This window comes from Schistocerca piceifrons, chromosome 6 (assembly GCF_021461385.2).
Source record: "Schistocerca piceifrons isolate TAMUIC-IGC-003096 chromosome 6, iqSchPice1.1, whole genome shotgun sequence".
Lineage (NCBI taxonomy): Eukaryota > Metazoa > Arthropoda > Insecta > Orthoptera > Acrididae > Schistocerca > Schistocerca piceifrons.
The window spans coordinates 350,275,091-350,302,910 of NC_060143.1; the positions used below are offsets into that span (position 1 = coordinate 350,275,091).

The following is a 27,820-nucleotide window of genomic DNA, read 5'->3' on the forward strand; positions in this document are numbered from 1 at the left end:
AAACATTTGATCGCAAGGTCATAGGTCAACCGATTCCTCCACAGGAAAACACGTCTGATATATTCTATACGACACTGGTGACAGCATGTGCGTCACATGACAGGAATATGTTGTCGACCCACCTAACTAGTACACTTGCGAATGGGTAAAAAGATTCTTCTACCTTGCCAGATTTAGGCTTTCTTGTGGGTGTAATAATCACTCCAAAAAAAGTGATGAAAACATAAGAGTTTGTCACATAAACTGAAAATAAAAAGTTAAAATTTTCGGTTGAGATAAGATTTGAACTAAGGACCTCTCGTTCCACAGCTGTTCATGCTAACCACGGGACCACGGTACTCCTCGCCTCACAGTTCCCTTAATATTACCTATATTATACATGGACCACCCAGTTTGTATATTTTGCTTATTTTTTCATAGTTCCACACAACTTCTTCCTGTTTTCTCGATCGATCTGTATTCAGTTTTTCAAGGCCTATCCACTGTGCCAACTTATAACTAAATCTGAGGGGGGTGCGATGTGGAGGTTCCCTTGTTAGTACATCTACATCCATACTCTGCAAACCATCGCAAAGTGCATAGCAGAAGGAACGTCCCGTTGTACCAGTTGTTAGGGCATATGAAGCGCGGAAAGAATGATTGATTGAATGCCTCTGTGCGTGCAGTAATTATTCTAATCGTATCTTAACGATTCCTACGTGAACGATACGTAGGGTGTTGTATATATTCCTAGGATCGCCATTTAAAGTCAGCTCGTGAAATAGTTCACGTCTATCTTCAAGAGTCTGCCAGTTCATTTCGTACATCCTCACTGTAACCTGTGACTATTCGTACTGCCCTTCTCAGTATACGTTCGGTATCCCCTGTTAGTCCTACTTCGTACGAGTCTCACACACTTGAACAATATTCTAGAATGGGTCTCACGAGTGATTAGTTACAAATCACCTTTGTAGACTGATTGCATTTTCCCAGTATTCTAGCAATAAACTGAAGTCTGCCACCTGCTTTACTTATGGCTGAGCCTACGTGATCGTTTCATTTCATATCCCAACGAAGTGTTATACTCATATTTATTTGTATGAGTTGACGAATTCCAACTGTGACTCACTGATATTATGATAGGTACTGCGCTTTTTGTTTTGTGAAGTGCACAATTTTATATTTCTGAACATTTTAAGCAAGTTGCCAATCTGTGCACTTCTTTCAGACAACACTTCATTATAGATAACTGCATCATCTGCAGAAGTCTGAGGTTGCCATTAATATTGCTGCAAGATCATTAATATGAAACATGAACAACACAGGTTCAACACATTTCCCTGGGGCGCACCTGAATTTACTTCTACATCTGACAGTGACATCAAAAAACCCTCCACTCATCTTTTAGTGGTAGAAGGATTAAGTTTGGGCAATTCTCCTGGGTTTTACTTTGTAAAGGAACATTTGATAACGGAGTTGAGCATTTCAGCATTTGTTTTGCAACCCTACTTTGTAAAGAAACATTTGATAACGGAGTTGAGCATTTCAGCATTTGTTTTGCAACCCTCAATTTTAGCTCCTATGTCATTCACTAGGGGCCGGACATATAACTTTGGTGCTACTAATAGTCTTCACATGTGACCAGAATTTCTGTGGATTTTGTGAAAGATCATTTGACAATGTTCTGCTACGGTAGTCACTGAAGACTTTGTGCATTGCCCTCTTGACAGCTAAACGTGTTTCATTCAGCATCTGTTATAGCCCTACGCTTTGTTTTAAACCTGTTACGCAGCAGTCTCTGTTTGTTAAGAATGGCTGTATACCATGGACGTTCCCTCCCATTATGGACTTCCCTCTTGGTACATATCTGTCCAGTGCGTGATAAAGTATTCTTTTAAACTTGCCATAGTTCCTCCTCATGCTCCTGCTATGAGCCGAAAGTTTAAATTTCCTCATTCCTTGTTTTAGTTGTCCTTTGTCCTTCGTTAATCGCGTCATGATCACTGGTACTAGTTTCGATATGGACTTCCCCAAAGAGTCAGGTCTGTTTGGTGCCATTAGATCGAATATATTTCCATCATGAGTGGGGTTCCGAAGTATCTGTTCTAGGTAGTTTTCAAAGAAGGCGGTTAGTAATGTCACAGGATACTTTAGCATGCCCATCCCTAACAACAATTGATTGTTGGATGATTAATGTCTCCACCGAGGATTACAGGGTGATTGAGGAATTTATGAACAAGCAAACTGGGGTTTTCTCAAAAGTTTTCAGTTAAATAAGAGGATGAGTCTGGTGGGCGATGGAAAGATCCAGTTATCATTTTATGCTCACCCCTGATACTGAGTCTTGCTCAAAGTGTGTCACATGCAGCTTCAGTTTCTATATTGTTCGATTTGAGTTTCTTGTCTGCTGCATCAAATACACCAGCTCAATTTCCCATTTGCCTGTTCTTTTGGTATACACTTGAATTTTCCCCGAAAATCGCACTGCTTTGAGTTCAAGATTTTTCTGTAACTAATATTATGTGAACTTACCGCTTTCTTGGAGCGCTTCCAACTCCGATACTTTGTTGTGATTGCTTCGGCAGTTAACCACTAGGATTTAAATACTCTCACCTGAGGGAAGCTCTTCTGTCGATCTTAGACTGATACTTGAGGGTTCCGTACAGCTATTGTTATCTGGATTGGATGGAGAGTCACCTAATCTACACACATGTGCACCCCACACACAGTTAGCCACCTGAATAACAGCCTCTTATGAGTAGTGCACACCTGACTCATTTAGTGGCACCATACAGTTCTGTCAACCCTGAGGCGCAAATCCAAGAAGTCTCAGCCTAGCTTGTCATAGAACTTTCGAAGTGCCTGGTTCAGTCCTTCCACTCGTCTCAAAACAAAGGGCCACGATCAGTTATGGGGACACTGCTGCAAATTGTGAGCTTTGTTGAAAGTTCATGCACAAGGCTGGTCTTCCCAACCTTCTCCGCCAGTCGCTGGAATGTATTAGACCCTACCCTATTGCGTTTGTTGCCTCTGGACATCGGACGAAACAGTTTAACAAATCATTTTAAACAAAGCCTGATGATTGTCTTTCATTTCTATGGAGCTAAAAAAGTTACTGTGATTCCCTTTAGGAATTGAAGCAAACACACAGAACGAGATTTCTTTTAAGGCAACGGAATAATCTGCGGTAAAAATTACGAATTTTCTAAAACTTTTTGAGGTTAGTTATAGTTATAAGCAAACTCGAAAAATAGTTTCATACGTCCTGTCCACAAGGAAAACCATAAAAACGTAATCTGTACCCTGTTCGGACAATAACCATTATACTGCTTAATGTTATTCGTGCCTATGCTAACTGCTGTTTTTAAATCTTCTTCTGATAGCTTAATATTCACAAAACTGCAAAGAAAATGATTAACTGCATGTCCCTTCGAGACGTGTGGTTATCTTCTTTACACACACATTTTTGAGCGGTTGTGCTAAGTAAACAGGGTGTCCAAAAAACGGAATAAAATTTTGAAAGATACACTATACATTTTCAAACTATTTACAAAACAACCATACCCCTGCAAAATACTCTCCATTACAACTGATACATTGGTCCCACCGGTGCTTCCACCGTGCAAAACATTTTTTGTATTTATCTTTAGAAGTGGCTGACAGCTCCTCCCTCACTACGTCCTTAGCATCAAAAAATCAAATCATAATTGTTTTGATGCATGATGTGACTTTGACGATTTTTAGACAGGGTAAAGACGACCTCTTCCATTGGATTGATTGTTGCTTTGCTTCTGGGTCATAACCATAGCACCACGACTTCATCACCAGTAATAATCTTTGGCAGAAAATCTGGATCAGTTGGAAGCTATTGTTTCAAAGAACGTCCCTTCTGATTTATAGTCAGACCCTGAGGAATAAAATTGCCAGCAATCCTGTTCATTCCAAATTGTTCCGTTAAAATTCATTGAACCGAGATCCAAGATAACCCACTAATCTTTGACAGTTGGTAAACTGTCTGTTGACGGTCTGTGAGCACAAGCTCTCGAATTATTCAATATTTTTGTCGACTCGGGCAGTTGATGGACGCCCAGAACGACGTTTGTGACCAGTCGACATGCCGCCATTTTTAAATCGAGCAAATCACTTGCACACTTGAGTTTTCCCATAGTGTCATCTTGGTAAGCTGTTTTCAACCTTAAAACAGATTCAGCAGCATTTTTACCGAGCAGAAAATAAAATTTCACAGCTGCACGTTGTTCACTTAAACTTGCCAATATAAAAAACGAAACCATAACAAGCCAGGTGGCCGGCCGCGGTGGTCTAGCGGTTCTAGGCGCTCAGTCCGGAGCCGCGCGACTGCTACGGTCGCAGGTTCGAATCCTGCCTCAGGCATGGATGTGTGTGATGTCCTTAGGTTAGTTAGATTTAAGTAGTTCTAAGTTCTAGGGGACTGATGACCATAGATGTTATGTCCCATAGTGCTCAGAGCCATTTGAACAAGCCAGGTCGACAACACAGTCGGCATGAACTTCGCAAAGAGTTGCACTTTACTCGCCTAGCGGCGGAAATGCGCACTACCTAAGCTCTGTTAATGTGTGTTTTTATTTATTTATTTTTTTTTTTTGGGGGGGGGGGGGGGTGTACTCTCTCGTGCTTTATTTACTGTCGGTGTAGTCCCAAAGGGCACCACTGTCACAGTACAGTATACTTCTAACATCAAAACACACTGAACAGTGCTCGTTCATTAGTTTACTTATGTGTTGGATTTCGATTTGTTATCCGGCCGGAACCGTAAGGAATACTACACGTGGCGTTTCATTTCGTGTATAGCTCTTAACGACTTCATCTGGTGCTAGGATTTCATTTCTATTCGTTTTAAATCGTATAATATGACTCTTTGTGGGATTAAAAGTCATTGGACGGTCATTTACGTCAAGAGCAGATCCAACACCAATTCTTGTTTGACCTCACAGATTCTGTTCTTGCTGGAGAACACTTCACGAAAGCCAAACTGCTATGCAGTTAACAAGCTCTGTTCGGTAAATATTGTATCATTGGTGAAATACTTCGGCAAAGTCTGGAAGATGTAAAATGTGTCTGTAATTAGAGGTGGTTTACTTGTCTCCTGTTTTATAGATGGGTAATTCTGACAGCATATTTACTTCCGTGAAGAACTTGGTCTGAGCCATTGAATACCTGCAAACTAGTAGAAGGAGATAGTCGTATCAAGCCTGCACAATACATTGCTCGAGACACCGGCCGAGCCAGAAGGATTAACAGTGGATTTTATAATCTCTTTTGGATTTGTAATTTGAAAGTAACGTTGTTTGATGGTGGAAGCAGTCTCTATAAGGCTGAATATAGTGCTTCTTTATTTGGTTGTGTTATAATAGATGCAGTGCTTTTTATCACTGTTAAGAATGTGCTGCACGTGATTTCATTGTGTCATCACTACTGGCATAGCTGCTTTTAAAACTCAGTTTGTTTCGCGTAGCTATTTGTTGTTATAAAGCAATAGTATTTCTTGGGGAATATCCCGATTTTAAGCAAGGGGGCACGGAAAGATGTGTGAATGAGGCGCAGCTGCACAAAATAATTTTATATTCCAAGATTGTTGAACGAAGCACGTTATTTGTTAACTATGGTAACCCAGCATAGCTTTAACAGCCGGCCGGTGTGGCCGTGCGGTTCTAAGCGCTTCAGTCTGGAACCGCGAGACCACTACGGTCACAGGTTCGAATCCTGCCTCGGGCATGGATGTGTGTGATGTCCTTAGGTTAGTTAGGTTTAAGTAGTTCTAAGTTCTAGGGGACTGATGACCTCAGATGTTAAGTCCCATAGTGCTCAGAGCCAATTGAACCATTTTTTAGCTTTAAAGTTTTACATTTCAAGATTTCAACCATTCTCCCTTCCACGATGGCTTCTTGTTTGTTGCGAAGAGGATGGGGAGCATGAGATGGTAACGTCCATTTATTTTCAGATTCTAGTTGCGTCTTTCGATCATTGGTCTGTCACTTCGTTATCCTGAATAATAATGTGAGAAAGTAGTTCCATTCGATTTTGATTAATTATCATTCTTTTCTGGGGAATGTGGAATTCATAGGTCCATGACATATTGAATCGTATATTTTTACAAGGCCAGCAAACCGCATTTTGGTGATTTTGAGTTTCTGTTGCTTCGGATACTAAAAACGCAAGTGCACAAATTCTCATTAAAGGGGAATTAGCCTGTCGGTCAGTGTGCGTTTTGGATTCCGATAAACGAAGTTATTTTCATAGAGGCGTCAATTACTGACTAGTACTCTAGAATAGTCAAGAGGCATCCGTCATGGCTCACGTCGCTTTTAACTGAAGCTTTATATAGCAGCTCTGATTATGCTGCATGTCATTTAATACTTCAGCTTGCATCCTCCTGTCAGTGTATTTTGCATACGTATAAAGGCTGATAGAAGCGCGGCATATGGCTACTCGATGGTGAGGGCAAGAGGAGACCGAAAGATTATGTAAAGATATACGACAAGATCACGCCGATCTTTGTCTGTTCTCAGACAACGCTCAGAATAAGAATCACACTCACAGCAGATGCATGTTGTTAGTAATCAGTTCTGGGAGATTAAAAAAAAAAACAAAAAAACAGCATTACTTTTCAGTGAGGGAACACAGCTTTTTTTCCCGTGCGATAGGGATTTCGACATTATAATCAGGAAGCAGAGGAAACGAGACAGATGGTTTACTGTGCACGGGGTCACAGAGGTGGTTCTTAAAAGTTCTAAACCAGGTTTTTCTTGTGTGAGAGGTTATTGAAATACTAGACTTCAAGTCATTGTCACAGGCGTACTACAGGAAGACTAAAATTTCTGAAGAAACTCAAAATATTCCAAGATCTGGAAAGGTGAGTTTTTCACGTTGTTTTTGCTAATACAAGAAAAGGTTGTATCACAGCATCTACAACGATCAGTAGGCCGATACACTTTTCTTCTGGACCTCCAACGTAGTCCACTTACTGCGGCAGAAAAAATAGCTTATCCAACTGGAGGGGTTCCAGTGAAGTCCAATACCATCACGACTTGGAAAAACTCCAACGTTCTCTGACTAACAAACAGCTATCTTTCTGCGAAGAAATTTGGAAGTGGCCTGTAAAGAACAACAGTGAAGACGACGAGTGCATGACCAATTATTGTCGAATGATGCATTAGTACTGTGAAATGTAGAACTATACGTGTTACCTCTTTATGCTACGCACTATGCAGGGGCGCTCTCCTAAGAGTGGTCAGGCGCATTTTCCCTGGTGTTTCGACTGATATTTCCAACTTCTGTTTTACAGCATGTTGCTGCAGTCAGCCCAGACAAATGCTGCTCACGATGTGTCTCATACGACGCCCAGTGACGAGGGAAAACATCGGTTTGTTTCCCGTTACAAAATGATTTTTAAAGTGGAATTTTACGTGCCCGCTCCATAGTGTGTTCCCAAATTAGTCTAGTGCTATATTCATTTTATCGATGCTTATTAACAAAGGCAGCAAAACAAGAACAATACTGGTACCCCATCTATAGCACCGCCCTGGCACGCGCTAACTGCTATCGCCATGCAGAAATGATGCTCAGTCGCTGCTGGAGCATTGATTGTTCTTCGTGTTTTACAATTCCTGTTAATACATAGCAATAAAGCGAAAAAATTCCACTTAAAAGATAATTTTGCTGTTCAGCGGCTGCTAGAGCATTGATTATTCTTTGTGTTTTACTGTCCCTGTTAATACATAGCGATAAAGCGAATAATACACTACAATAAAGATAATTTTATTATCTTTGAAGTGGATTTTACGGGCCAATTCGATGGAGCGATCCCAAATTAGTGTGGTGCGTTATTCGTTTTATTGCTATGTATGAACAGGTATAATAAAACACGAAGAATAATCAATGCTCTAGCAGCGACTGAACAGCGTTTCATTATACACATATTTGTATGTAATGGTTTTCTGGTAAAATCGACTGAGAGAAGAAAGTGCCCTGCTGTGAAAAGTGTGCGGTTTCTTTTTCTTCTCGCAACCAGTTTTAACCATGATATTGTTTCTTCCATGAATATTCCTTCTCCGTACATATTATTTTGAACAAAACTTGTACGCCCAACAATGTGCTGTTCTGTTTTCTTTCTCTGTCGATTTTAACAGAAAACAGGATAGTTGTGTTTATAGCTCATCGACTTATTATTAAAATACTGCGGAATCTGAATAGTTGGAAACTTTGTAATGCGACTCGTTCGCAGATTACAAGTATGTGAAATACCATCCTTGAAGCTACTATCCTCACATATCCAACACTGGGAGAGAGCTTTCTCTTACTCCGTGTACCAATGATCCCAACCGATTTAATCATTCCTTTTGAGCGACTTCGGTTACCAATCAAAGATTACTTTGCAATACCGATGAACAAAGCTCAGTGTCAGAGATACAAGATGGGGAAGACTATGTGAACATGGGGAGGGAAAAGGGTGGAAATGGACATAGGGTGGGGAGTACGATATGAGGGGGAGGGGGAGAGACGGGAGGCAGGAGATTAGGACGTACATCCAATTCACATACATATTTAGCAATTACGAAGCTTTGCCGGGTTCTGTAGTATTGTATACAGTCAACATTATGCTGATCAAGCCAAAAAATCGTGACCACTGCCCACCGCGACGTTGGATGCCCCCTGGTGGCATTGCGGGCGTGTGGCACGGTAACAGCAATATGTAAGTTGAGCAGACAGAGATGGGGATCACCCTAACGAAGATATGGTTTGCAAATGAGGAAATCCATTGAGATAAGGGACTTCGACAAAGGGCAGATTATTATCAAGCACAGCCTGTGAACGAGTATCTAAAAACGGCGGAGCTGGTGGAATGTTAACGTGCTATCTTGAGCGAGTACGGATAGAGGTAGAAGGACAGTGAAACCACCACTAGGCACTAAATGGTTGGACGTCACGACTCTTCACAGAACGTGGGATTCGGAGGCTTGTCTGCTCAGTAAAGTTGGATAGACGGCGATCTGTGGCATCCCTGCCAAAAGAGCACAATGCTAGTGCATGTCCAAGTGTTTAGGAGCACATCATTCATTGTACTTCATTGAACACCCCTATGTCCCCCCAGCGGGTCCGGGAGTAAGAATAGGCCCAAGGTATTCCTGCCTGTCATAAGAGGCGACTAAAAGGAGTTTCGCACGTTTCGGCCCTTGTGTGATGTTTCCCTGAAGGGTTTGACCTCCAGTCTTCAAAATTTTCCCGAAGAGCGAGCCAATTGGGGAAGGGCGCCTTACATGGTGGATCGTGTCCCTCGTGCGTTGAGATCTTAAGCCCACTTTCTCGTTGTTGCATTTGAGTCCTGCTCATTCGTCATCTGTTGGTCAAGGACACCTTCCTGGGTGCGTTTTCCACCATGCACTATGCAGTGTCGCTTTCTGTGTCAACGATGATCATCCACTTCTTTGCACCTGTTATCCAGCATGGTAGCCAGTCCGTTGTGGTGGGGCCGCCTTGTACCCTGTTGGTTGTAGCCCCCTGACAACACAGTGATCACTCTGCTGATGCCTCTCCCTTTGTATGCCAAGGAGTAGATGCCCATCCCCCGGGGTCATTGGGACTCCCGACAATGGCCATCCTCTCAGGTGGCCTTTGCTGCAGCTGGGTGGCGCCCGTAGGGAAGACCTGTGGTCGGAGTGGGTGGTATCAGGGCGGATGACACGCAATGAAGCGTAGTCCATCATGTCTTGCTGGTGGTGAAACACCAGCTGTCTCTAAGCGTTCCCCTCCCTGGCCCACCATGGGAGGAACATCAGGCTAAGGATGGCAGCGGATCTTATTCGCCCCAGTACCTTGTATGATTGAGAGCTGATGGGGATTCTTTCATAACAATGAAGCCTCAGTTTTTTTGTTAAGCATTTAAAGAACAAGTTTGGGGAGGTGGAGGGGTTGTCGAAAATGAGATCTGGGTCAGTCTTGATCAAAACAGCATTTTCTGCCCAGTAACGGACGTTACTGGCTTGTGACCAGCTGGGGGATGTTTCTGTATCCATCACGCCCCATAACAGCTTAAATATGGTCCGGGGTATCATATTTCACAGGGACCTTCTTCTGCAGTCTTGACGATGAGCTGCGCGCCAATTTAGAGCGGCGAGGTGTACATTTTATCTGGCATGTCCACCGGGGTTCGAGGGATAATCAGGTTGCCACTGGTGCCTTCATCTTGGCCTTCGAGGGTGATACATTGCCGGAGAAGGTCAAGGTGATGCTCTACCGCTGTGACGCCCAGCCATATATCCCTCCACCTATGCTGTGCTTTAAGTGCTGGAAGTTCGGCCATATGTCTTCCCTGCTGTACTTCCAGCATCACATGTCGAGATTGTGGACGCCCTTCACATCCTAATACTCCACGTGCCCTGCCTCCCATTTGTGTCAACTGTGGAGAGCACCATTCACCTTTCTCGTCAGAGTGCAGGATTCCTCAGAAAGAAAGGAAAATCATGGAGTACAAGAGCCTGGACCGACTGACCTACAATGATTCTAAGAGAAAATTTGAACCTTGCATCCTGTACGTATGACATCGTCGTACACTGCCACAATAACAGTTCCGGCACCATCGCTCCGCCAACCCTAGTCATTCTCAGAACCAGAAGACTACACCTGCCCCCTCCCTGTTGCTCCCGCACTACCTACTTTGGGAGCGACTCCCCCCCGCAACCATCGGGGATGCCTGTCTCCACTTCTAAGCCGGAGAAGCGTAAGTCTTCTTTGGCTTCTCTCCCTAGGATGGGGTCCCTTGGGTCACTCCCTTCCCGGGTTTTTGCTACTGGGCCGCCACACATTTAAGTGTGGCTCATGGTAGTTACTTAGCCATTGATTTATCAATTTGAAGCCCAGGACTTGCCCCATCTATCCACTGGAGAGCACATGACGACCTGTGTGGTATTGACGATTTTCCTGTCTTCATTTCACTGCCCTGGCGTCAGGCCCACGGATGCCTGCCCAGATTGGCTTTAAACAAGGCAGACTTGAGAAACTTTCACCCCTGCTGTCACCGTTGAATCTCCCCCACACAGTAACACCGATGTCATGTTTGAGCAGGTGACTACAACAATTGTTTCTGCGGCAGTAAATGCGATCCTTCGCTCTTTAGGGTGCCCCCGGCATAAGGCAGTCCCTGGGTGCTCGCTGGAAGTCGCTGAAGCAATTAAGGAGCTTCAGCGAGATCTACAGCGGCATAAGCGGCACCCTTCCCTGGACCACCTCATTGCCTTTTAGCAGCTCCGTGCCCACGTGCGCCAACTTATCAAACAACGGAAGTAGGAGTGTTGGGGGAGATGTCTCGACCATTAGGTGCCATACGTCACCTTCCCAAGTCTGGACTAAGACGAGACATCTTTTCGGGTACCAGACTCCCACAAGTGTTCCCGGTGTTACGATAAATAGCGTGTTATCTACCGACGCAAATGCAATTGCCAAGCACTTTGCTCGAGCTTCTGCATTGGAGAATTACCCGCCAGCCTTTCGCACTCTCAAACGGCGACTGGAAGGGAAAGTCCTTTCATTCACTACACGCCACAGTGAATCGTATAACACCCCATTTAGAGAGTGGGAGCTTCTCATTTCCCTTGCACATTGCCCTGACACAGCTCCTGGACCTGATGGGATCCAGAGGCTGATGATTAAACATCTCTCATCTGACTACAAGCGACATATCCCCGTCATCTTCAACCAGATCTGGTGCGATGGTGTCTTTTCATTGCAGTGGCGGGAGGGCACCATCATTCTAGTGCTCAAACCTGGTAAAAACCCGCTTGATGTGGAAAGCTATTGGCCCATCAGCCTCACAAACATTCTTTGTAAGCTGGTGGAACGTATGGTGTGTCGGCGGTTGGGTTGTTGGGTTGGGTTGTTGGGTTGGGTTGTTGGGTTGGGTTGGGTTGTTGGGTTGGGTTGGGTTGTTGGGTTGGGTTGGGTTGTTGGGTTGGGTTGGGTTGTTGGGTTGGGTTGGGTTGGGTTTCGTTGGGTTGGGTTGGGTTGGGTTGGGTTGGGTTGGGTTGGGTTGGGTTGGGTCGGGTCGGGTCCTGGAATCACATGGCCTAATGGCTCCATGTCAGGGCGGCTTCTGCCTGGGTCGCTCTACCACTGATAATCTTTTGTCCCTCGAGTCTGCCATCCGAACAGCCTTATCCAGATGCCAACACCTGGTTGCTGTCTTTTTTGACTTGCGTAAAGAATACGACACGGCCTGGTGACAGCATATCCTTGCCACATTGTATGAGTGGGGTCTCCAGGACCCGCTCCCGATTTTTATCCAAAACTTCCTGTCGCTCCATACTTTCCATGTCCAAGTTGGTGCCTCCCATAGTTTCCATCCATATCCAGGGGAATGGAGTCCTTCAGGGCTCCGTTTTGAATGTCTCTTTATTTTTAGAGGCCATTAACGGTCTGACAGCAGCTGTCAGACCCTTGGTTACCTTCTCTGTATGCAGGCGACTTCTGCATTTCGTACTGCTGCTCCATCACTGGTATTGCTGAGCGTTGCTCACTTTGAGCCATCCATAAGGCGCAGTCATGGGCTCTCTCAGTTCTGATTTTAGACACTCATTTGACTTGGCTTCCTCGTCTTCGTCAGCTTAAACGGAAGTGTTGGCAGCACCTCAGTGCCCTCCGCTGCCTGAGCAACACCAACTGGAGTGCAGATCGCCCCACGCTGCTGCAGCTCTACAGAGGCCTTGTTCATTTCCTCCTTGATTATGGGAGTGTGATTTATGGTTCGGCGGCGTCCTCAGCATTGCCTTTGCTTGACCCATTGCACCATCTGCGGAGTTCAACGAGAGACAGGAGCTTTCAGGACGAGTCCGGTGACAAGCGTACAGGTGGAGGTTGGAATCCCTCCATTGAAGATCAGACATGCACAATTGCTCGCCAGTTACGTTGCACACATTAATAGCTCTCCCGAACATCCTCATTTCCGTCTTCTTTTCCCAAACATGGCAGTTCACCTCCCACGTAGGCGGCCCAGGTCAGGGCTAACGATTGCAGTTCGCATTCGATTGCTTCTGTCTGAACTGGAGTCCTTCCCTTCACCACCTTTCCTCGATGTCCATTCATGTACACATCTGCGGTGTAGCTGTAGGCCGAAGCTTCCCCTGGACCTTTCGCATGGCCATAAGGACTCCCTTAACTCTGTGGCTCTCCACTGTCACTTCCTCTTGATTCTTGAAGTATTCTGGGGCTCTGAAGTGGTTTATACTGATGGCTCGATGGCTGATGGTAATGTTGGCTTCGCCTTTGTCCACAGAGGCGATATTGAACAGCATTTCATGCCCGATGGCTGCAGTGTATTCACTGAAGAGCTGGTGGCCATATCTCTTGCATTTCAGTGTATCCATTCATGCCCCGAGGAATCGTTTCTTCTGTGTGCTGACTCCTTGAGCAGCCTACAAGCTATCGACCGATGCTACCCTCACCATCCATTGTTAACGTCCATCCAGGAGTCCATCTATGTCCTGGACAGGTCCTGTTGTTCAGTGGTGTTTGTGTGGACACCAGGACACGTCGGCATCCCAGGCAGGCTGGCTAGACAGGCTACGTGGAAAGCGCTTTTGGAGATGGGCATCTCTGAACCTGACCTGCGTTCTGACTTCTGACGCAGGATTTTTTGGCTTTGGGAGACGGAAAGGCATAGTCTCACTACGAACAACAAACTGGGTGCCATTAAGGAGATTACGAAGGTGTGGAAGTTTTCCATGCGGGCCTCTGGCAGAGAATCAGTTGTCCTCTGCCGGCTCTACATTGGCCACGCTTGGGCGACCCGGCGTGAAGACCTGCCTCAGTGTCAGTGGGGTGCCCGGTTGACAGCTCATATTCTGGTGCACTGCCCAGCGACGAAATCTTGGCAACGAAATCTTAGGTTACCAGACTCGTTGCCACTCATTTTATCTGAAAAAGCCTCATTGGCTGATTTAGTTGTACATTTTATTCGTGAGCGTAGGTTTTATCATTGGATCTAAGTTTTAGCCCATGTCCTTTATCCCTCTGTGTCCTTCACCCTAGTAGTTTTAGGGTGGAGGTTTTAATGTGTTGCAGAAGGCTGGCTTTCGCTTTTTATTCTCGTGGTTGGCCAGCCATGGTAATCTGCTTTTTTGTTTTTACTCTCTTCTGTTTCTAGCGTCTCTCTGTTGTTTTTTGTCCTCTTTGTAGTATTCGTTGCCTTTTCTTTGTTCTTGTGGTTTTTCGTTTCTTTATGTTTTGTGTTATATGTGTTGTCTGTTTTATTCACGCACTTGTGTCATTGTTTTTGTTAGGAACAAGGGACCGATGATCTTGTAGTTTGGTCCCGGGTATGTGTTGTCTGTTTTATTCACGCACTTGTGTCATTGTTTTTTTAGGAACAAGGGACCGATGATCTCGTAGTTTGGTCCCGCACCCCTATGTGTTAACATGTTGACCCAACAACATCGTTAATTACGATTGCAGTGGGCATGGGACCGTTGTATGCGACCGTTGATCGATGGAAATGTGTCAGCTCTTTGGGCGAATCACATTTTTGCTGTACTAGGTCACTGGTTGTCTCCACAAACGCCGTCATCTAGGAGAATGGCGTCTCAAAACGAGCAGTGCGCCACAGGCACAATCTGGTGGGAGCATTATTATGCTATGGGAGACATCCTCCTGCACTTGTCGTGGGACCTGCGATAGTATTCGAAGACACGCTGACAGCTGTGAACCACCAGCATCTCTTCGCGCTTGATGATTTTCCCAACGATGATGTCATTTTTCAGCAGTATAATTATCCATGGCTCGGATTCAGAACCGTGCTACAGTGGTTTGAGGAGTATTATAGTGAACTCGCGTAGATGTCTCAGCGACCAGATGCAAATCCTGTGGAACCCACCTGGATTGCTATCAAATCAGTGGCCTGTTATTTATGCAAATTACGTGACCTCTGCTTCGACCTCTAATGCGACATACCTCCACAAGCATACCAACCAACCGTCGAATTTCTTATATGCAGAATCCATGATGTATTTCAGTGCAAAGACAGACAAAAACAAGCTATTAAGCAGGAGGTCCTAATGTTTTGGCTCATCAGTGTATGTTAATGGGAATAAAGTGGAGTATCGATTTCAGTATCTTCTACAGCATTTTCAAAGGGATCAGTTTGCACCTTTTAATGATTAATTACATTACCAAAATATCATTAGAAATTCAGTGTCTCGTCTGACAATCACATTTGTATCATACAACATAATTTCAGTGAAAAGCCTATGTAAAATTATTACAGAATTAAATTAGTTTTTTCGATTTACCACAAATGTGTGTCGATTGACTTTAGCCTCTTTACAAATATATGATTCATTTACTTACCCTTCTGTTGCCAATTCTGAAATCAGATTGAGTTAAAAGACACCTTGTTGAGTCTGTAGTTCTTAGCTCTCTGGAGATTTTCAGGAACATTATATTTCTCAACAACAGCAAATCTTTTTGGCTAGAAATCTGGAAATATTTTCTGATTGTTGCAGTTTTCGTTATTCTGTAGTGCGTGGACTGAAGATAGCAGATGCAATGTGATTTCCCATTTCCATTTTTGAGCCACCTGTGTTGATTTGTGATTAACGTGCCCAGTTTTCTCCTTGGCAACATGTAGATGAGAACTGTTTGTACTGTTTTATGTTGCTGGAGCGATGTAACTATCTTACTGGAAGATTTTGGCAGGTACAAAGACAATGATGAAGGACCCTCAGCAGAATCCTGTTTTGGTAAATTTTGTTTTGTAGATGTTTATAGTGCATCTTCTGTTCACGGGTAGCTGCATTCTCTCTGAGCTCCGAAGTTATCAATTTATGTCATCTTTCACCACTGTTTCAGCAGTGAATGATTAATATTTGTCATTGTGGTAGAAAGAACCACATCTCCAAAGCAGATGCAGAAACTTTTGTACTGCATTTGGCCCAGAAATTGTAGGTACTTGTTGGAGGTTTTGTGATAGATACGTATCTGCCGTCTACGTGTGAACAGTCAGGTATTAAGTGAGAAGAACTATGGAGTGAGCTCCCCAACAGTTTTGTCACTGACCTCATGATGTTCAATGTATTTTCGCGTCCTTTAATGACATTCTCAGTGTGAGGAGCCAAATCAACAAGGAATCAAAAATAACCTACCTTGTTCCGAGGTTGGTACAGTTTGCACTGTGAAAGGAACTAGTGAAGGTTCACCCCCCCCCCCCCAAGAGAAACTACCTTAGTTGCCTCTATTACAGTCCACTGCCTTTGATGCCGTGCTGTGCAGAGGAAAAAAAGCCCAGATTCACCACATGTATTGGAAGAGAAAGTAGCTTGTATTGTCTTGTGTATTGGAACACTGTAAACAAACAGAGAACTTAGGCAAAAATGTTTCTGCCATGTGGGGAGATGTTGTTTACTGATAAACCATACCATCATCATCATCATCTTCTATAGGCCTTTCATTCAAATATCGAGACAAAGTATGTAGAATTTTGGGCTATGTGCTTCAAAAGTTACTAGGTGCAAATAACAGACAAGTCACTTTAGGCAGTGTCCTCATTTTGAGGACTTTAGAATCCTCAAGCATGAAATCAACTAACCAAAACTGAATGTTTTAGTGCAATGTCAGTTGAAAGGGTTTATTGATCTTAGTATTTTTTGTGAAAACATGGTTGTAGATGCAAAATTTTCTGCATTGCTAGGGAACTCAACTTCATATTCCACCAGGATGTTGTTCCATCCCATTGACACAGAGATACTCTTCAATGAATATCTGGTTCAACTGTGACCAGGTCAGACATGGAATGGGGACCTGGTCCTACAGCACTAACCATTTCACATTCTTCCCAAGTAGATGTTCAGTAAATCTTCTGTTCATAAATCACCAACAGCAAAAATGTTGGCTGTGCTAAAGAAATGTATTACAGTTGCAATGAACTTAGTGACTGAAGGTGTTTTTATTTGATGTGGTGGCAGAGGGAGACTTAACAGCTATGAACTTCAGTTTTATTGCATGTATTTATTTCATGAAATGTAAAAAGTATGGTGGTAGGGCCATTATTTTGTCTCAATTTGTGTGTCTCATGCACTGAGGCAATATGCTAACTTAATTTTCTGTACTGTCTGCTGACAGAAGGAAATGATAATGTTATTCCTTATGTATGAGAACAACTTTCCTCTTAACATGCATCAAGTGGATTTTGTATTTATTTGCAGAGCCAAGTGTTATAACTAATCTGGTTAGAGAGACAGAAGCAGAAGTAATTTGCAACAAAACTTTTCATGGAGTTGAGTGGATCTTTGCAAAGGACTGTCCCTTAATTTCATTCAGAACATGTTCTGTTCAACAAATTGACTTAACACCAACATTTGATGTAGTGCATGTTCAGGAGGCAGTGAATAGATAGAATACCCTAGACTTTCTGGTGTGCATGCTGATCATAATTTGAATTTAAAAAATGTTTGTGTACTTTTCAAACAACTAAATTCAGCAACTTTTGCCATATGCTTAACTGCCAGGTGTGGAAGCAAGAAAATCATATTAACAGTTTTTGGTTATTTACATCTGCTAATTTCTTATGACATAATTTCATAGTGCTACTCATCTGTTAGGGTCCACCTTCATAGCCGAGTTGTCAGCATGTCTGTCTATCATTCGTAAGACCCAGATTCAATTCACGGAAGTGCCAGGAACCCTTCCCCGGTGGGAGGACTGAAAGAGGGTCCATTCAGCTGTGTGAGGACAATTGAAGAGAGACTTAAGTGGGAGTAAGCTGCTCAAAATGTTTGGAAGGCTGACAGCAGCCAGGTGAGGAGTGTACTGACAGCATGCCCCTCCGTACCTCATCCACATGATGCCTTATGTCAGAGAATGACACAGCAGCCAGTCAGGATTGTGCAGTCCTGTGGCATGATCGTGAAGCTACCCTTTTTTTTTTAATTCATCCCTTAGGTAGAACGCATTGATTGCAGGTAGTTAAATTATCACCTACAGGCAACATATACGTGCGTATTCAAGGAGTTAGTGACAATTGTCTTGATAACCCATTCCATTTGGAGAAGAATAGTACTGTTGCTATTACTCCATAAAGATGTTAATTGATTTATTAACTAATTACTGTTTATTAGCTGATTCCTGTGATGTTATTCAGTATTGTACATTACTGCTTTATTGGAAAATGGTTGGGAAATTGGAAAAGAAAAGAGCTATCTTACCAGGTTGTGGTACATTGATGTTATAACTAATACTGTTCTTTTTTCTTTTCTTCCTCAGCTTCTTGGACAAAGTTCACATAATTAAGCAGCCCAACTACACACCCACTGAACAAGTAAGTATTTCATATTCTTTCTATGTTTAATGCTGCTCTCAATGTGTACCTTTTGCAACAATTTAGTTGGCAAACAGTGAAATATCACAAAAAACAAGATACGGAGAGTAAAGCAACCGATTCAACATTTAATGCATGATTTCAGATTAGACTGAGTCATAAGAATGGAATACATTTACAAAAGCGTCCACAGAAGCTGCATGCTGTGGCCCTAGTTATTTTACATTTTCTAAACATCTCTTGTATGAACAGGACTAAGAATGGACAGATCAAGGTTGTTAGTTATCCCTATAAAGTTTCGCAGTTTTGGATGAACTATTACAGGAATTGTGGAGGCAGTAAACTCTGGTGTTACACATACCGGGCGGGAGGGGGGGGGGGGGAATACAGAGTACAGGTGTGATAGAGAAATGATTTACTATCAGTTGTAGACTAAAAGAGAAAAAACAGTATTAACAAATCAATTACATAGGAAAGAGCAGACATTTGACTTTCCAGAATAATTTAAATCACATTGAGCTGCCTTTAAAATTTTGTTCAATTGTTGTAATTAGTGTGCAGAAATAGTGTCAGGGTTCAGGAGCCCAAGTGAAAAGTTTGAAAAGAAACACTTAGTCATTTTGTGAGGTGGATATTGAGAGAGATGACTACTGAAATGGAATAATAAATCGTAAACCACATATTAAGATGTTACAGATACTTTTTACTAATATCTACAAAATTTGTGAAAAATGTTTACAAGATAACTGAGTGGAGCAAAACATCGAAATATAAAACCTAGAAAATTTGACTTTATTTCTCCTCCTCCTCCTCCCTGCCATCCAACTCCATCCCTGCCGTTGTTTATTTTTAGTTTTTTAAAGGCATAAGACAGTGGTCAAGTCTCTCAAAAATAAACATTCATAATTCCTCAGTAATATTTATAAATATTGTAAATATTTGAAGTAACATGCCATCCAAAGTCAAATATGTAGAATGTTTACTCCTGAAAGATTGGTTTAGAGCTGACTGTTGTTGCCACAGGGAACAGGATAACTTGCTGCATCATGCAATTGGAATTTTTCAGACCTTCTACTGTTCGGCAGTATAATATTTGTGTGCAGGATTGCCAAGACAAATTGAATCCAATCCCAGTTGCCATAAGCATTACTGAGTAATGTACACATTGGTGTTTTAATGCCCTTTCATACCAGTAGAGTAAACTGCTGTGACCAATGAGACATTGAACCTAGGGATTGCCATTGACTATTTTGTGTTTTAATAATGTAAACGTAAGTGCAGCAGATGCACTTACCAGTTCAGTGTTGGACGGCAACCACCGCTGAACATATGTGCCAACCTGAACAACTTCCTCACTGTGGATTACAGAAGCCACTGTTAACCACCTTGTAAACCTGCTGAAAATGCGCCAAAGGATACAGAGATCACTATGAATTCAGGAAGACCACCATTGGATGACAGAAAAAATGGTACAGGTCCCTGGGACTGGAGACTCAATGGCATAGTCAGTGTGTGTTGAGAACATTTGATGTGACACATTCTGCTTTCCATGAGGGTGTTATTCAGGCATATGGTAGAGGTGTTCTCTTATGTGTGGTCTTAACACCTAATAAAATGAAATGGAGCCCCTTCTCAGCCTCCATTGTGTTTCTCTGGCAAATAATAGTACCTTGTAGGTGTATTGTTACTCAGAAAAGATAATCACCTCTCTATGGTACCCCAGTAATTGGTATGGTTTCAAGAATATTTCATGGAGGTGAGGGTGCTTGGGTGACACTCCTCAGTCCTGTTGAGTGCATCATGGAAGCCACTGAGGAAGATATAAATGCCTTAAAGTCAGCTCTAATCACTTGCCTTGCTTTGTGTTGTGAGTGGTGGTATGTGTCTCCAATACAACTACTCATGTAGTTTTTTAATTCAGGGTAGTTTTCCAGGTAGAATGGAACATGTGGTGTTGAAGACTTGGTACAGGAAGGATTATTTGGCATGAATTTGTAATTTTTTGATTAAATTGTTCAATAAAAATGTGTTATCAGCCGGCTCCATTGAGCAGTGGAGACAAATTATGGCAGTGAAGAAGAAGAAGAAGAAGAAGAAGAAGAAGAAGAAGTACTGAATAAATATTACTTTGTTTACTCATTCTTGTTGTGTACCACATTGACTGGGGTACTTCATCTTCTGGAGCTCAAAACTAAACAAACACAGTAGTCTATTTTTAATGTTCAGACTGACACCACTATCGTTAATAGGTAAAATTGTGGTTGGAACTTCCTTTGCTTATGCAAGCTTTTGACTGCATGTATTATAACATCCTATTACAGAAGTTTTACAGGATGGGCCATGGGTATGGAACCATCCTTTTAAATCAAAACAGGTAGAAAACAGAAAATTAAGGTAAATTGTATGAGGCTGGAGAAGGGGGGGGGGGGGACTTTGAGGCTATGTTACCAATCTTACAGCCATTTTGGAAGCTGCCTTCTTGCATGCAACTCGTATTTCCAAATAGAAAGTGGGTCATGTGACATATCAAATGGATAGAGAATAGACGTATTGCCTGTTGGTTTTTGTCTCAGGATCTTCGACCAGTGTATATCAGCCTGTTATTTTGCCAACAAAAGTGCGTGGCATTCTTGAAAATACACCATCCATTGCTGATGGCAGACTGGAATTGAACCCATGGCTGGAGTTTATTTGTACTCTTCTCACTAAATTCCATGGAGGGCATTTCCCTGGTCATTGTAGATGTAGCTTTTTGCAAATTCCCGATTAGAATATTCACCAGTGGCAGTGCCATAAAAGCTGTTGTTTCTTGTTTTTCACTGGATGAATGCCATCTGATAATACTGTGAGACCATGGTCTGGTTTCTCATGTGCTTGGCTCCAGTCCAGTGTCATATATCTAGTAGTTCAGTAAAAAAAATTAACCTTTGCTTCATTGATTTCTTCATGTGCAGCTTTAACCAGATCCAATTACGTAGGAGTAGATGGAAGGAGGCGATGGAGAATCTAGATTTTACCCACTCCAGCAGGAAGAGCTGGGGCCTGCTGAGGAAATTAGGCGGTGCCACAGCACCTAACAGGCTGACTCTTGGAACCAGCGCATCTGAGATTGCAGCTGTCCTGAAACAGACCTCCAAAATCCAGCTAAAAACAGCCGAAAAGAGAGAAATTTCCCAAGAGCTAAGCAGTTTATTGCTTAATAACCCAACCAACATGGGCATTGTAAAAGAAGTGGAGACAGAAGAGATATCCCAGGCCTTGAAGCTAATGAAGACAGGAAAAGCAGCCGGACCTGACAACATCCTACCAGAATTCTTAAAGGAATTGGGAACTTTAGGAAGAAGGTGGCTGGCCAAACTTTGTACGGAATGCATGAGCACGAGGGTTGTGCCTAAGGAATGCAAAGAAGGAAAAGTCATCGCAGTGCTGAAACCCGGAAAGACTGGAGATAATCCTAGGAATTACAGACCAATATCCCTGCTACGTACCTCCTATAAATTATTGGAGAGAATATTGCTGACTAGATTAACTCCATACATCGAAGCCAACCTCCCAACATACCAAGCGGGTTTCCGAGCAGGTAGAAACTGCTGCGATCAAGTGCTGTCCCTCACAACCTATATTGAGAAAGGCTTCCAGAACAAGATGAAAACTGGCCTGGTCCTCATAGACCTCACATCAGCTTACGACACAGTATGGATTGAAGGGTTACTGCTTAAGCTAACTAGAATCATAAATTGCAAGCAGACTTACAAACTACTCAAGAACATACTAACGAACAGGAAAATCAAGGTCTCACTCAATGGCACGAACAGTAAGAGCATGGTTCTGAATAATGGTCTGCCACAGGGTTCGGCACTAGCACCCGCTCTCTTCAATCTATATATAGCTGACTTGCCAGAAACTAAATCACGCAAATTTGCATATGCAGATGACCTGGCCATCGCATATCAGAGTAAAAACTAAAACGATCTCGACGAAACACTGAATGCAGACCTTGAAGTCCTGAACACCTATTACTCCAAGTGGCACCTACTTCCCAATCCCAAAAAAACAACCAGCACTATAATGCACCTCAACAACAGAGAGACACACAGAAAATTACAGATCTTTTCGAATGGCCAAAGCATAAGACATGAGGATAAGCCTAAAAATTTGGGAGTGAAACTAGACCGGACCCTAACGTACAGCTCACACCTCGAAGACACAAAGCAAAAACTAAAATCCCGCAAAACTGGCTGGAACAACATGGGGATGTGGAGCGAGCACTTTGAGAACTTCAGCACTAGCCCTTGTCTACAGTGTAGCTGAATACTGTTCACCAGTCTGGAGGAGAAGTGCACACGTATCTAAAGTGGATGTCCAGCTGAGGGAGACAATGCGAATAATCTTGGGAACACTCAGGGCCACCCCCTGTGCATAGCTTCCTGTACTAGCGAACACAGAGCCTCCAGAAATCAGGCGATCACAGCTAGCCCTATAAACCTTCAGGAAAATTATAGACAACCCGGACCTCCCTATCCACCAAGATCTGACACCGACAAACAGGCTTAAATCCAGATCACCCTTTTGGAAAATCGGTGAAGAACTACAAGCCTTTGAGCCGAGAACGGCCTGGAACGAAGTATGGTCGGCAAGTGAATTTAAGAACAAAAATTTAGTACACGATCCGAACAAGAAGATTGATGGCTTCAACCTACCAAGAAGAGTGTGGACAGCTCTAAACTGGGTCAGAACGAGTGTTGGGAGATGTAAACACCTGATGAACAAGTGGGGCCTGGCAGACAGCGCTGTATGTGAGTGCGGTGAAATACAGACAATGGACCATCTACTCGTGTGCAAAGTGTATGGCTATGGTGGTGAACTCATGGACATACATAGACTCAGTGACTCAGCCATAGAGTGGCTCAAAAACATATCTAATATAGTGTAGAATTATATTGTTTTCTTTTTTAGTATATAGTGATAAGAATATTGTAAATTATGCCTCTGTGATGCCGAACGAGTAAGTAAGTAATTAATGAAAAGCTTTGCCAGTGAAATAGTTTTACTGCAGTTAACTATTGCTTTTTCCTGCAGTGTGCAGTATGGAAAATGGCTTGATTCTTTTATCTATTTGTTAACAAAGTTGATAGATGTCACTTCTACAAGATGGAAAATCTGAGCCCTGCCTTGATGTAATTTTTGTCATTATCTGATATAATTTTATGCTTGTGACCGGTGCCTACTCATTTCTTCAAATAATATCTACAAGAGAGTTACACAAAACAAAATCATGGCGCAGATTGTTATTCAGCGTCATCTATAGTAAACTCTGGTATCATAATCAACATTACAAAGCAGGGTTATGTTTGATTTAAAAACAGTACTATTACCAACATTTTGTATTTTTCTCTAACACACAAATAATTACAATATTTGGACACCTTCTTTCATAATATTATATGAAAGAGAGGGATCGGAATAAAGCAGTCTTATAACCAAGCCTCTCGATCCTAAAAATCCGAGGCTTACTTTGAGGCTCTTTTGCAGGTTTTCCACGAGACAGGGTGCAGGCCCATCTTGCCAACCCCTACCGGAAGGAGCATGTAATTTGTTTCAAGGTGTTCATCCTTTAGTCTTTGATGATTTAACTTCCTACCTCTAAGGCAGTAGACTGGGTTGCCTTCACCAGCGTCACCATATGGATGATCTTCATCCAGCATGAGTCACACATTGTTCATGAAAGCAAGGGGAGAATACCTACAGATCAGAACCCAATCTTATGTTGGTGGAGCTGTTGATTGTTAGCATGAGTAAAATAAAAAAAAAAAAGAATAAAAATAAATGTATGTGGGCTGTAATGGTCTGTCTCATACTCCGCTGTTACTTGCAACAGCAGTTTGTTGCAGCATGAGAGTCCAGGATTTGTTTGTCATGAGACACTTGTCAGTTGTCATGTTTATGAATTTCAATGGCTTCCCTGAACAAACAATATGATACCTCTTCTGTGTAATGAGAATTTGTGTGTCAGTGTATTTCATTACGTGGTCGGTCAAAAGAAGCATGTACTCCACCACAGCTAATTTCTCTGCTAATTCTGACTTGCAGTACTGATGATCATGGTATTGATGAATTGTGCAGCCATTGCAACATAGACGTTTCCTCATCAGCATGGTATGTGATATACTCCCTACATTGAGAGTGGGGTCCTGATCTGAGACTCAGATCTCCGACCTTCTTGGTTAGTTGGTTTGCACATAGTCCTTACTCTGCATTTTCACCATATATGATCAGTTATACCAGTCACCTTGGGAATGTAGAAAGGCAGTACTCAACATTTATTCTTATGACCTGTCGTCTTGATGGGTCTAAGGTTCCGTGACATTTCCTATGCTTGTATAACTGTTGGAGTACCCATTGTTCCTCAGAAACATTCCAGTTGTTGCATCTCACATCTGAGGTTCTGCAGCTTGCATATTGGTGTTCATCATTGAGCATTATTAATCACACCACTTCTCTATCTTGGGTGAGGATTTGAAAGTTTGTGCAAGTATTAGTCCATGAAGAGTCAGTTTTCAATACCTGCTGTGGCCAAGGTTCTCATCTTATCTTATAACTACCACATCTTGAAAGGGTAGCTGTCAAATCTTTTCTATCTTCTGAATAAATTTAACATTGGGCATGGTGACTGTTCAAATGTCTTATGAAGTTGCTGAGCAGTTCCTCACAATGTGTCTGTCAAAATCTATGCACAAAGCATACGACAACTATCACTGTCGCACCGTAGCAAAAGATCTGACTGAGAACCCAAGAAAATTCTGGTCCTATGTAAAATCACCAAGTGGATCTAAGGCTTCCATTCACTCGCTCATTGGCCAGTCTGGCATAGCAGTTGAAGGTAACAAAACAAAAGTCAAAATTTTAAATTTCAAATTTAAGAAATTGTTCATGCAGAATAATTGTACAAGCATATTGTTATTTAATCACCAAACAGACTCCCATATGTACAACAGGGTAATAAGCATAACCGGCATAGAGAAACGGCTGAAACAGTTGAAAACAAGGAAGTTGCCAGTTCTGGATGGAACCCCAAATTGGTTTGACAAAGAATACTCTATGGAATTGACCACTTGCTTGGCGTGCTTTTATCGTGAATTTCCAACCCAGTGCAAAGTCACAAATAACTGGAAAAAAATGCAGGTGACTTCTGTGTATAAGAAGGGCAGGACCTTCAAAAATTACTGACCAATATCACTAATATTGGTTTTCTGCAAAATCCTTTAACCTGTTACAAGTTTTCTTGAGACAAAGAAGCTTTTGTTCATCAATCAGCATGATTTTTGAAAGCATCGCTCATGCGAAACTCAGCTTGTCCTTTTCTCACATGATATATTGCTTACTGCGCATGAAGTGCAACAGGCAAATTTGATATTTGTAGCTTCCTGGAAAGTGTGTAACACAATGCCCCACTACAGGCTGTTAATGAAGGTATGAACATATGGATTAGGTTCTCAGATATGTGAGTGGCTCAAAGACTTTTTTAAGTAATAGAACCCAGTATGTTGTCCTCGATGGCAAGTGTTCATCAGAGACAAAGGTTTATCAGGAGTGCCCCAAGGATGTGTGATTGGACTGATCTTATTTCCTGTGTATGAAAATGATCTCACAGACAGGGTAGGCAGCAAGTAGAGCTGGTTTGCTGGTGATGCTGTTGTGTATAGGGAGGTGTTAAAGATGAGTGGCCATAGGAGGATACAAGATGAACTTCTAATTGATGTTGGTGGGTTGGTTAGTTATATGTTCCAAAGATAATTTGAACATTTATTGCATCAAAATAATATGAAATCAGTCAGTTTACAGGACATATTTACATGATTAATGCTAACATTATTATTTTTAGTCCTACTCATGCAACTACATGTTGTTGTTATTTATTTATTTGTACTATCAGTTTTAAGTAGAAATTTGTCATTTGAATAGAAGGATTTGTCCAAGAGAAATGATTTTAAATCATGATTTAAAATGTGGTTTGCTACTTTTCAGAAAATGTGGTTTGCTACTTTTCAGAAAATGTGGTTTGCTACTTTTCAGAAATTTTATGTTGCTGGGGAAAAGAGAAAAGACTCTCTCTCTCTCTCTCTCTCTCTCTCTCTCTCTCTCTCTCTCTCTCTCTCTCTCTCCATATTAAACTCGTTTCTGAGTCACTGACAGCTTTAACAAAGGGTAATAAACATCGTTAAAATGCCTAGCTCCTTGAAGAGGTACCTTCATGACATCCATGGGTGAACACCATATTTTACTTTTACTGCTCACTTACGTGCAGTCAATACTTTCTTTAAAAGTGACAAGTTGCACAGAAAATTATTCTATAATATGTTTTTGAGTGAAAATAAGCAAAATATGTCAGAAAGTTGATAAGATTGTTTCAAGATTAGCAATTACACAAGGGCAAAAGTAACTGAGCTTAGTTGTTTAAGATGCTCAGTAAATGTTTCTTTCAGTTCAAGTTTTCATCAATATGTACAAGTAAAAACTTGGAGCATTGTACCCTATTTACTGTTTCAGGCCCATGTGCTATATCAGTGGTGTGTGACTGTTTGTTGTACAGAACTGAATGCAGTGTTTTCTTCAAAATTTATGGAGAGTCTATTTTCTGAGAACCACTTAATAATTCTTCGGAAAATATCATTTACCAACTCTTCTGCTTCTTTCTCTCTAACTTTTTTTTTAGCACTAGTATCTTCTGCTAAAAGTAGCATTTTTGCTCGTTGGACATAAAGTGAAAAGTCATTCACATTTATACAGGGTGATTTTTTTCCCCAACATGTACAAAACTCTAGTAATTGATAGATGAGATGATATGGAACAGAAAAGGTCTACTGAATTTCTGTCCAGAATTGTATGGTTTCCATTTATTCAGTCACACATTGATAGACTGTAGTCTAATAAGCTCTGTACTGTGCAGCCACAATTACAGTGTGTGTTGAAAATGGTTTCCATGTGCCTCAATGCACGCACGTATGCTCTGTAGCATGTTCTGTCTCGCACGTTCACATCGGTCAGCCTCTATCTGAACAATGTCAGAGGCAGCATGAATAGGCTGCTTCAGTGTCCACATCTGGAATGGGCTCTGGATACACAATACTTTTGAGGTGGTACCATAACCAGAAGTTCCACAAATCAGGGTCACCAATTGTCCCATCCCACACTTTCTGGCTGCACCAACTGTGATGATTTGCTGTTATTATATCATGGGGGTTCTGCATACGATCCCACAGATGACAAGTTGGAAGATACCATTCCATATAAGGTGGCCTCATCTGTGAATAAGATGGATGGTGCTAATCCCAGAATCAGGTTTGTCTGGTGAAGAAAACGGTGACAAAACTGTTCCTGATGTGGAAAGGCTGTCGCTAGTAAGCCTTGCACACACTGTAAGTGATAAGGGTAGTAGCAATTCTCATGGAGAATCTTCCACACGGTCATCTGGCTTACCATGTTCTGGCAGGCCAACTGCTTCGT

At 42.2% G+C, this 27,820-nt stretch overlaps 1 protein-coding gene across 1 annotated transcript in view; it reads left to right on the forward strand.

Moving 5' to 3' along the window:
* LOC124802691 (guanine nucleotide-binding protein G(s) subunit alpha) overlaps positions 1–27,820 on the forward strand; it is a 358,394-nt gene that overhangs the window by 280,129 nt on the left and 50,445 nt on the right. The window contains exon 6 of the mRNA XM_047263629.1: positions 18,262–18,316. Coding sequence (XP_047119585.1) covers positions 18,262–18,316 — 55 coding nt within the window. The remainder of the gene's footprint in view (positions 1–18,261; positions 18,317–27,820) is intronic.